The sequence below is a fragment of the Delphinus delphis genome, chromosome 17, assembly GCF_949987515.2.
Source record: "Delphinus delphis chromosome 17, mDelDel1.2, whole genome shotgun sequence".
NCBI classification, from domain to species: Eukaryota; Metazoa; Chordata; class Mammalia; order Artiodactyla; family Delphinidae; genus Delphinus; species Delphinus delphis.
The window spans coordinates 12,524,315-12,536,515 of record NC_082699.1 but is presented as its reverse complement, the minus strand read 5'-3'; the positions used below and the strand labels follow the sequence as shown (position 1 = coordinate 12,536,515).

Here is a 12,201-nt window from a genome sequence, read left to right as displayed (position 1 = left end):
CATATGATTCCACTTAGATGAGGTACCTAGAGAAGTCAAGTCCAGACAGAAAGTAGAATAGTGCTTGCCAGGAGCTGGGGGAAGGGGAGAATAGAGAGTTATTGTTTAATGGGTATGGAGTTTCAGTTTGGGAAAATGAAAAGGTTATGGAGTTGGTGTGAATGTCCCTTACACCAATAAACTGTATACTTAAAAATGGTTAAGAAGGTAAATTTTATGTATATTTTACCACAATTGAAAAAACAAAACAAAACCTTTGACTCATATTGCAGAAGTTAAGCTCTTAAATTCTATTTCATTGATTCACTAAATGAGTATCTAAATGTAACTGGCTGGGAGTACAACTGCTGGCCAAGCAGACAGTGCCTACCTTCCTAGAGCTGTCTGTCATTAGTAAACACAAGTAGCCTCAGACTTCTGTGACTGCTCCCTGTACTGCTTTACCTTACCTGAAACCTTGCTGTCCCTTGAGAACACTGCTTTCCTTGTGGCTCTCAAACACCCCACATACCTTAGTGTCACAAGAAAGAGTCACTGCCTAAATTGCTGCACCTTTGCGGCTTCCAGACCGTTCTTTCCTCTTGTTAAAAATCTTTCTTCCTTTGATGCCCAGTGCCACCTGGGCTTTATCATCCTTTCCCCTTCCACAGTGAAGTCAACAATCAGCTCTCAGTACTTGGCTCACAATCTTCCTCTGTTCCCTAATACCTGCCATTCAGCGATTTCCATGTGAATGACCCATTTAACTGCCAATCTCCAAGTGTCCTGACCTTTTCCCTCTACCTCCACCACACATTCCCAGAATCAGAGGAAACTAATATCTCCAGAAACTTACTTCAAAACCATGAGTTCAAATATCCCTCTTCTCTATACTACCTCCTATGCTTCCAGGTCTTCTATCTCAGAGACCTCCAATCTGCTTCCTTCAATTCACTTCCCTCTTTTAGCCAATTTGAGTCCCTCCCTTGCCAGTCCCCACACTCCCTTCCCCCCTGCAACACTCTGCCACACTCATCTATCAAAACCTCAACTCTGCATGAACCCAACCATTTACCTTGTGCCTGCATTCAGGCTGCTAGGCAGAAAAACACACAATTGGCATTGCTTGGTTTCACTTTAAATGAATCACAGAAACCTGAGATGATCAGTTGCACTGCCTGACAACCCTGTTGAGTTTCTCTAACACATTTGCTCTTCTTCCCCCTCCCCCCCGCACCCCACCCCGCAATGACTATTACATTCCATTCTTTTCTCCTCAAACCTTTCATTTTTAGCTGATGACCTTGTTGACCTTGTGGAGAGTAAAAGACCAAATCTACAGACCTACCTGATTCTGTATCCATTGTTTTCCCTCCTATAAAATGAAGTGACTCTTCTATAAGAGGCCTTTACCTTCACATGTGCTCTGGATCCCATCCCCTCTCACCTTTTTAAGGACTTTACACCTTTGATCTTCCCCTCTTTCTGTAGTTTCATTAGTTTACTTTCTACTGCACATCATATGAGCTATTATCTTCTATCTTAAAAAAAAAAATCCCTTCCTGGAACACGCATCCTTCTCCAGCTAATACCCTATTTCTTTCCTCATCTTCATAGTCAAACTTCTCAAAGTTGTCTATATGTGCTGTCTCCATATCTTCACTTCCTATCCCACCTGAATCCCCACTTCATTGAAATAGCTCTAATCATGACCACCTACAACCTCTAGATGGCCAAATCTAATCTTATTCAAACTCGCAACACATGATACAGTTGACCACTACACTCCTTTCTTGAAACACTCTCTTTCTTGGCTTCTATAATACAACTGCTTCTCGGTCTCATTTGTTAGTTCCTCCTCCTCAACTCCATTTCTAAGTATTGGAATTCTTCAAAGGCAGTCCTGGGGTTCTCCGTATAGTCTCTCTCTCTGTGATTTCATCCATTCCATGGCTTTGAGTACCACCTCTGTGCTGATGATCCCTAAATTGTATTTCTAGGTTAGAACTCTCTTCTAAACTCCAGATTATTATATCTGTCTATTGATATCTCTGTAGGATGTCTCAAACTTATATCTATAATTTGATCCCCGCCCCAGCCCAAACCTTTTTCTCTTTCTTCCTAGTCTTGGTAAATGGCACCATGATCCACTCAGTTGCTCAAGGCAGAAACCTGAGAGTTTCCTTAATTCTTCCCTCTCCCCACCGCCCAACTCCTAAATCTAGTTCATAAATGTAACTATTGGTTTTTGCATCCAAGAAAAATGTCCCTGAGTAGGGATTATTTTCTTGCTATGTTTAAAGTAAAATTTAAGGAGCTCTTAACATTGTTTTGCTAAGACTTGAAAAAGAATATACCTAACTGCAACTTATTATGAAAACAAAAAGTAACTAAAGGAATAAAAACTTCATATAGTTTTATTTCTCTCAACAAAAGCTTTCTTATATGCTTCAAGAAAGTCCTGACAAAATAGTTATCAAGTGAAAATAGCCATATTCAGTCACAGGAGTCCTTAATATTATAATACCACAGTTTCTAAGTTCAAAGACACACATTTTTGTCTTCTTACTGAAATCTAGTTGTATCTTAACAATTTTGATGGTGATAGCATGTCACAGTAAAATTGGCAGCATTTTTTTCTTCATGGTATGTAAAATAATGTCTTAGATTTTATCAAGTATATTTTAAAATATAGAATAAGAAAATAAAGATAAAGCAAGTTAAAAACAAAAATACCTATCCTTCTTATTTAATATTGGTTGAGAACAAGCGATTTTCTCTTTTGGTAGGTAAAACTAATTCAGGATGATAATTAACCTTTTCTGGGGGTTATGAAACTCTAAAACATACTTCAAAAAACTTATGATTGGGGGAAAGCGGCAGGGGTGGTGGTGGTGGGATGAACTGGGAGATTGGGATTGACATGTACACACTAATATGTATAAAATGGGTAACTAATAAGAACCTGCTGTATAAAAAAATAAAATTAAATTTAAAAAAACTTATGATTCCTCTCCCTAAGCAAAAAGGTAGAAAGCACATGCACATACAAATTTACATATAATTTAGGGATTCACAAGTCCCTAGGACTCCCTCAGTTTCCATGGATCCTAGGTTAAGAATTCTTGATTTAGATAATTATAGAACAAAGTTCTAATGTTCTAATGGATCTCTGTAAAAAGTTATTACAATATAAATTGAATTTGAAGCAAATTTAAACACTAAACATATACATACAGGAAAGTCAGTGTTAATACATCCTTTCACTCCCAGGGTTGGAACTGAAATAAAGTAAAAATCTCACTAAAATAGAGTCGGGAGGCCAGAAGGGGGAGCTCTCATGCATGTACCTCTCAACATCAATACAGATCTCAACAGGAAGAGACATACCCTGCATCTCCAGCAGGAGGTAACTATTGGTTACCACCAGCAGGAGGAAGAAAGATTTTCTCCTTGCCCGGCAATAGCGCCACTAAAGAGAGACTGTCACAACACAGCCAATGAAAAGCCACTATACTTGGAACTCCCAGTTTCCTCCAATGGACTTTCTGTTAGAACAACCCTCCCAACTCCACTTCTCCTCTAGAGAAGAGTTTCTTCTTTGCTTTACCAGACTTGCATGTGATTTACCATAGTTGCAATGTCCTGAATTGCAATTCTTTCCTGTTCCTGAATAAAACTGTTTTGCTGATAAAATAACTGGCTGTTTTATTGTTTTAGGTTAGCAGAACCAAAGTTTGGTTTGAAGGATGGTAAATCTCATCGAAATTAATGTCTCATATAATTCAAAAAGAACTTTGTGAGGATAATTCTCTTTACTCTTACCTTTAAGAGCCCCTTTATGTTTTTATTAGCAAAACCATGATAAGCTCCTTTGATTTCAAATAATTAAATGCTATAGTCACAGTATTATAACTAGCAATTGAGAGAAGGTGGTGATGCAAGATGATCACATTTTCTTTGGCTATGTGTCTAACTCCACTCTGGGGGATTGCTTGACAATTAAATGTTGCATGCTATTTTAAAAGGAAGATAAATTTTAAATCATTTCATGTGTCATACTTTTTTTTCAGAATTCTCTAAGCAATGCAAAAGTTCAAGCATAGAAACAATCATGCACAATTAGGAACCTGATACCAGATAATGATACTACCTGTAAATAATTACTAAATGTTTAAATTCAAACAGGACTTACGTGGTAGAAATTTATTATTCTTTAAAATATTGTTTAAAATATATGTAACATCTTAATTTACCGGATTAAGAATATTCAAGTTTAAATATAATTATTTGTAGTGATCACTAATAACTTAATAGATTACCATATTTCAATGTTAGAGATGTTTCAAATAATAAGGCTGCAATAAGTACATCTTCTTTAAGCACTTTATTCCTTAGGTTCAGTCGAGCATGGGCTTCAGATAGGGAAACTCTAAAAAAGAAAACTGATGCCAATCAAAATATGTTGATATTATAAAGATAATATATATTTTGGCAGGAACAAACCAAGATATGTGTGAGCAGAAGCCACACCTTAAATATCAGCATATTCTTATTTTTAAAAAATTTTATTTTCTTTTCAAAGCATTTTTTCCTACCAAGTTGAATAGACTGTTGCAGAACAAGGAAGTATCCTGACTTATTATCAAAGAATTGGTTTCTATCCTGGCTTTTCTTTATTATTCTACACCCTGCGCTCCCCAAGTTCTGTTCCGTTAAATACACAGTTGGAAAAATTAACCTAACTAAATATCTCTTACAGACACATCCTTCGTATTTTCTCCTAGTTCTTAATCCATTTGAAGTCCTCATAGAATCTTGAAATTTCAGTGTTGGAAGACATTTTAGACAGCAAATTTCAAATCCCATCATGTAACTGAATTTTCTCTACAACATCCCAGGCTACTTATTATTCGGTCCCTTTTGAACTTCACCTAGGATTCACTAGGAATCATGAGGCAATCCATTCCTTTATTTTTTATTTTTAAGCTAGCTTTAATGTACTTGAATGATTGCTGGATGTGGGAATCAGAAAACCTGGGTTATGTCTCTAGAATTTACTAGCTGTGTGAGTTTGTATGAATCATTTAACTTCTGAGATTTTTTGAAGCTCTGCTATAAAATGGGGATAATAATAATTAATAGGGTTATTGTGATTTCAAATAAGGTATTTGAAAATTTTGGGACTCACCCACAAAGATTATATAAATGTAAGCTGAAATTGGTTTCACTGCAATGTATACCAACTGGTCCCTGTTTTGTCTTCTGGGATTACAAAACAAGTCTAATACTTCTTAAATGTGACAGCTCTTCAAATATTCAAAGACAGCTTTTCTAGTTGCTCCATGCTTTATTTTCTCCAAAATAAACATTCCTAGTTCTTTTTTTTTTTTTTGGTGCGGGGGCTGCACCACGCAGCATATGATCTTTGTTCTCCCAACCAGGGATGGATCCCGTGCCCCCTGCTTTGGAAGCGCGGAGTCATAACCACTGGACCGCCAGGAAAGTTCCTCCTAGTTCTTTTAATATGTCATGTGACATAATTTTCAAGCCCCTTGTCATCTTGGCTATTCTCCTTGTGACCAGATTTGGTTAATATTCCTTTTCAGTACAGTGCTACAGGTGTGATTTGATCAGCAGGGTACAGGTGGGGCAGAATTAGCATCTTCTCACTCTTGATACTATGTTCTATTACTACAACCCCAAATCACAGTATTATTTACAGCCATATTACCTTGCTTACTCATATTATATGTAAAAATAATGAAATCTCAAATCTTCTTCATATTAAGCCAGATCACCCCTTTCCAATGTATTCACACTTATACCAGGGAGGTTGGGACCTAATTAAAGACATTACAGGGACTTCCCTGGTGGTCCAGTGGTTAAGACTCCACACTCCCAATGCAGGGGGTCCAGGTTCAATTCCTGGTCGGGGAACTAAGGTCCCACATACCACAACTAAGCCTGCATGCCTCAACTACTGAGCCCGCATGCTCCAGAGTCTTTGAGCTGCAACTAGAGAAGCCCGCACACTGCAACAAACGCACAGCAAGGTCAAAAGTAAAAAAAAAAAAAAAAAAAAAAAAAAAAAAAAAGACATTACATTTGTCCTATTAATTTTCTTCTTGCTAGACTAAAATCATAATTTGAGCCTGTGAAGATCTCTCCAGAGTTGTTTATTTACAAATTTGATTATCATGTTCCTGATGTCCTCACCCAAGCTTCTTCTAAAATTGTTGACCAGGACAGAATATGAACACAGCCTTTCAAGGAAAGAAAAGAGCATTGTTCAGCTCCACTTCTCTAGAAAAGCAAGGCTGGTGTTATTAGGTACCTGTCTATAGAAGGAGGAGAAAAAGTCAAGGTTTATGACTCTTCTGAGTAGTGCTTCATTTACTTTGCTATTTCATAAAACCCATCTGCATCTCTAATGTTTATTTCTAAAATAGGAAAAAGTAGAGTTGTCATATTAAAATTAACTCTGCTTTATTCTTGGATCAGTATAGTCAAATGTAAACTGAGGCTATGTGAGTTTAAATAAAAAATATCTTTTTACTACAGAGAAAAAGCATTATGAGAAAATAGGACTTTCAAACCTTTTAAGCTTTGAGTATTGAATATTTGAAATATTACTTCAGAAAATGGAAAGCATTATACAATTCTGTTTACCATTTTAAAACGTCACAATTAATTTCTTCCTTGCCCTATCTTTAGCAATTTTTTAGCTCTATGAAGATAAATATACAGTTGGAGAAATTAACTGAACATATTTATCTCTTATAGTCCTATACTTGTCACATCCTATCAGTCCTTCACTTGTCTTATTTTGTATTGCAGTCATAAAAAGATATTTATTTATTTATTTAATGGATTATTTTACCCCTGGTCCTACTTCATAATTTGGTTGAGATTATACGTTAATCTATATTAAATGAAGTAATGGTCTATCAACAGGGGGCTGTTTAAATTATGGTACAGCCATATGACAACATAGTAAAACTGTAATGCAGCTATTAAAACAGTATGAGGTAATTCTTTATGCGCTGATAGTATGACATCATGATATGTATACCTGCATGATTCCATTTGGGCAAAAAGAGAATATCTATCCATATAGGTATATACCGATTTATATATTATAAAAATATTTTTATATAATATATTTAAATAACATATTCATCTAAAATATATAACATAGTCAAATAAAATATGTATTTGATATACATCACATATTTAAATTACATATTTGTATACGCTAGTATTTGAATGAATAATATCTGGAAGGATACACAAAAACTCTTGCCAGTGATTATCTCTAGGGAGTGGAATAGTAATAGGTAGGGTTAGCAGGGCACTTTACTCATTATTTTAGACTTTTCTTTCAGTATGTCTGTACTTTACTTTTACAATAAAAATTAGTTTAAAAAAAACCTTTCAAGGAACAATAATACATGAGTGTACTAAAGTATTTAAAAGTACAAGGAACAGGGGACTTCCCTGGTGGCAAAGTGGTTAAGACTCTGAGCTCTCTATGCAGGGGACCCCGGTTTGATCCCTGGTGAGGGAACTAGGTCCCATATGCATGCCACAACTAAGGAGCCCATGAGCTTCAACTAAGGAGCCCGCCTGCCACAGCTAAAACCTGGTGCAACCAAATAAATAAATAATTAAAATAAATTAAAAATTTAAAAAGGTGTTACAGATGTTAACACTTAAAAAATAATAAGAGTACAAGGAACAATATACTTAACTTTTTTTCTAGGTTCAACTACAAAATATCTAGAATGTAAACAGCCCCATTTTAAAAAACAGTCATTTTCACTTGAATTCAGTGCATTTTTCTCAGACATATCTGATACAGGGTATCCAATAAAAATTAATTTAGTGAAAACAAACTGCTGGAGGTTCAAATGATGCAATACTACAACAGAAGGAATTATTGTCACCTTAAATTCTTTTGGAACAAGGTATATTATAAACCAACCAACCAGCAATCAAACAAACAAACAAAAAAAACAAGTGAGACAGTTAATAAAACACATCATTTAAAGGTCAATAATGGTTTTAAAATTGAATACCTACAAATATTTTAATGCAGATGCTGACAGCTTTGATCCACATATAGAATCTGTTCTGATTCTGCGACTTGCTAGGTAATAGCCATGAATCATTCTTTCTGCCTCCAAGCTGAATTCAACATTCAAATTCTTTGCAAAAGCAAGCAGCTAAATTGAAAGTGTGAAAATTTAAGAGATTCAAACTTTATTATAGAACCTATATTACAAAAATCCAAAGTATACTGTCATTTTTTTTAAAGTTTGCATATTTTGTTTACAACAAAATTGATTAAATATCTGGGGCCATCCCAAAGTCACTGAGCACTTTAAATCATAGTCTTATAAAGAATATCACAGTTTACCCAGAATAATCTCTTCCTCCCTTTTAGTACAGAAATATTCTGTGCAATGTACTTGAATGACGATCAGATCTTTGCTTCCAGTGGAACAAAGGCTCACTTACAGCCTTTTAGTGGGAGAGAGCTTCCCTCAGAATCTCATTTCCCTTTGAATAGCCTTAATTCTCTGACAGTTTACTTCCATCAGACTATCTCTCATTGGCCCTAGAGCTGCATGCCCTCCTTCCTTCCCTTCCTTTTAAAGAACACAACCAAACACTAGAAATGTACTGTGTTAACTACTATGAAGGTAGGTCTTAGAGATTCAGTAAGATTTTGGGTAGAGAATAAGTCTTCAACTTAATGATTATCACTGTTTTCTCTGAGGTTTGTGCTTTTTTCTTTCTGAGTGATTCCTAGTTCCTTAAGTCCTTATTCTATGACATCATTTCCAGACTTTTCACCATCTGTGTTGTTTTCTGGTTTGTCAAGTCATAGAACCAAAAGGAAAAATCACCCATAATAAAATGTTGCTATTAACTATTATATCTATATTTTATAAATTTTTATTTAGCTTTGGCTGCGTTGGGTCTTGGTTGCTGTGCGCGGGCTTTCTCTAGTTGCAGCGAGCAGGGGCTACTCTTCGTTGCGGTGGGCGGGCTTCTCATGGCGGTGGCTTCTCTTGTTGCGGAGCACTGGCTCTAGGCGTGCGGACTTCAGTAGCTGTGGTACACAGGCTCAGTAGTTGTGGCTCATGGGCTCTAGAGCACAGGCTCAGTAGTTGTGGTGCACGGGCTTAGTTGCTCCGTGGCATGTGGGATCTCCCCAGACCAGGGCTCAAACCCATGTCCCCTGCATTGGCAGGCGGATTCTTAACCACTGCACCACCAGGTAAGTCCCAATATCTATATTTTAAATATAACCTTTTAAAAAGATCTGGATATGTCCTGGGTTGGATATGTCCTGTCTTTATTCTCCTTATACTCCACAATTCCCTCCAGGCCTTCAGAACTGGATAATAATAAAACTATTAATAACATTGGTAGCTCTCTCTAGATTTTATGCTATGGGGGCACAGTGATATGCCATCTATATCCCCTTTCAGTAAAGGACCCGTTGTCCCTGCTACTGAGAGTGCAGCACTGGGAGTTAGCATTAGCCTCCAGTTGTCAACTTCTGCAAGAACTACCTACCTTGATGACTTCATAATACAATTTTTGCTCCAGTCGGGCAGGTTTTCTCACAGTTTTCCATTTATACTCATCTCTACTTTATGTCTTTGCTCCTATTTTTATTTTTTGAATGCCTATCCTTCCTGTCATCTAAATCTTACCTTTTCTTAAGGCCCAACTAAAATCTCACCGCCTCCTGAAGTCTTCCTAACTCTTGCATTCTATTTGATATCTTTCTTTCTGAATTCATGAAATACTTATAGTCAGCACCACCCAGCTTAGCACTTAAGTTGTCCCTAATTGTTTCATATCTCAATTAAATAATAAACTATTTAAGGAAGAAAAATGTACATTTCTTAGAGAATATAAAAGAACAGAAAGAGGCTCAAATATATAAAGTATTCAGTAAATGCTTGACTAATAAATCCATAGATTTTTTTTGTTTGTCTTTCAGGGAAAAACTGGGCAAAAATTTCTCCAGGTCATTAGCGTGTCTATATTATTTAGTATCCCAATTCCTAGAGACTACTTTTTTTTATATACTAAAACAAACAAAAAGACCTTATCAAAAATATTATTCTTTTTCTGTTCTAATTTATGTGAATAAATTATGCTTATATTTCATTTTTAAATCCACCTTTCAACCTTTTATCCATGCAATTTGGGCTACAAGGAAGGCAGGTATGAACAAAAAATTTAATGACCCATGGATTCCCACTTCCCAACATTCCATGCCTTTTAGCTATCCTACACAGATACTTTAACTCTACTGTGGACAGATTTCTGAATAGTTAATAATAAAAGGGCTTCACTTGTAAATACCTGACTACCTTTAATAGCTATGAGAAGCATTACTAAATTTGCATCATCTACTCTCAGGTTCTCTGAACATACCACACGTGTTTTCAGGTCAGGACATTAAAATAAATGGGTTTGTGAGTCATGAGAGATATCCCCTATAGTCAGAACTCTGCAGGCATTCATATAAAGTTTCCCTTTGAATAGTCTGTAAAATGTAGAAAGCTGTATACTTATAAAGCCTCTCAACATAATGTTTTATAGAAATATTCTATTTTGAATCTTTCCATGGAAATGCTTTAAGCTAGGTGATTTGCTCAGTGGTTCAAAGAATAAACTCAATGTTTTAATATCTATGTCCTTATAGTTTTTAAAAAATATTTATTTATTTATTATTTTGGTTGCACTGGGTCTTAGTTGCAGCATGCATGTGGGATCTAATTCCCCGACCAGGGGTTGAACCCGGGCCCCCTGCACTGGGAGCATGGAGTCTTACCCACTGGACGGCCAGGGAAGTCCCTATGTCCTTACAGTTTCTAGTTTAATTATAAACCTAAATTTTTTCTATACAATGTCCTTAAAATGCTTAAAAGCTGGAAGCAAATTAGAATAAAAGAATTCTAAATAAGGAAAATTAAATGTTCAAAGGGAGTTTTATTTACATTGAGAAACATTAGCACATACTTTTACCTTTTCAAAATCTTCAGTTGTGAACTGTTTAGAAGCTACATAAAGCAGCCCTTCAGGATCAATGGCTTTCTTTAAAGTATGTTGCACAGTAGGAAGAAGTGGGTGGCAAGGAGATGACTCATTGCAGTTAATCAATAATCCAAATGCCTCTATGAGATTAGCTGGAATCAAACTGCAATCCTACATCAAACAAAAATGTAAAAGGCAAATATTAAACACTGGCATTTTTATAAACACTTCTAATTAACTATTATTTAGAATTATTATTTAAATTATTAGAATTATATTATTATAATATTAATTAAATTATGAAACTATAATTGTAATAATTATTTTATTATTTGTTATTATTAATTATTATTTAAAGTGATTCCCAAATAGCATGGGAACTTAGTGATAATAAATTTTTCTAAAATGCTTTTTACTGAGTATCTTCTTACACATTATTCATTAAAGCCTCTCCCACTACCTATTCAAATAATAATTTCTAGTGAGCAGACACCTGCTTTGCATGACTAAAAACTGAAAATTTTCAAACAACTGTGTCATTATTTAGTTCTAGTACCCAATTAAGTATAGAAATTAAGCACAGAAATAATAATAAAACATTAAGAACAATAAAAACATTAAGATTAAAATCTGTGACTAAATTCCCTGAACAACACTCTAACAATAAGATACACATATACTTTACCATCTGACCAATTAGAGTATTGGTTTTCTGTACATTTCTTCTTGAAGATGAATCCATATCAACAAAAGACCAAAAACTGCACTGAACTGGAAAAGTCATTTGCTGATCCATATCATCCCCAAACTTCTTTCCCGAGATGTATACTGTGATGCTTCTACTTTCCACAGCTAAGTCAAAAGACATTATCCATTTGTTATTTAAGTTCACTTTGGTCTATATGTCTATAAATTAATAAATATTATTATACAGAATTTTACAGTCTAAATTTGGATAGTAAAAACACAAGTAAATTTGATTGTTTTGCAAGATATGGCTAAATTAGAGGATCTGCCATATAAAAGAAGGAAAGAAAAACATTTGAATGTTTATGTGTCCCCTGACGATGAGTATCATCAGTCCAAAGTATGTAGCTAGAATCGTGAACTGGGAGGAATAGGCAGAGAGTAAGGAGAATGGTCACATAGTGCAGG

General features: G+C 35.4%; 1 protein-coding gene across 1 annotated transcript in view; it reads right to left on the bottom strand.

The window, feature by feature from the left end:
• Nucleotides 1–12,201, bottom strand: part of MCMDC2 (minichromosome maintenance domain containing 2) — a 36,537-nt gene that overhangs the window by 1,580 nt on the left and 22,756 nt on the right. Inside the window, exons 10-13 of the mRNA XM_060035164.1 lie at nucleotides 11,732–11,898; nucleotides 11,038–11,217; nucleotides 8,065–8,207; nucleotides 4,302–4,411 (exon numbers count right to left, since the gene is read on the bottom strand). Coding sequence (XP_059891147.1) covers nucleotides 4,302–4,411; nucleotides 8,065–8,207; nucleotides 11,038–11,217; nucleotides 11,732–11,898 — 600 coding nt within the window. The remainder of the gene's footprint in view (nucleotides 1–4,301; nucleotides 4,412–8,064; nucleotides 8,208–11,037; nucleotides 11,218–11,731; nucleotides 11,899–12,201) is intronic.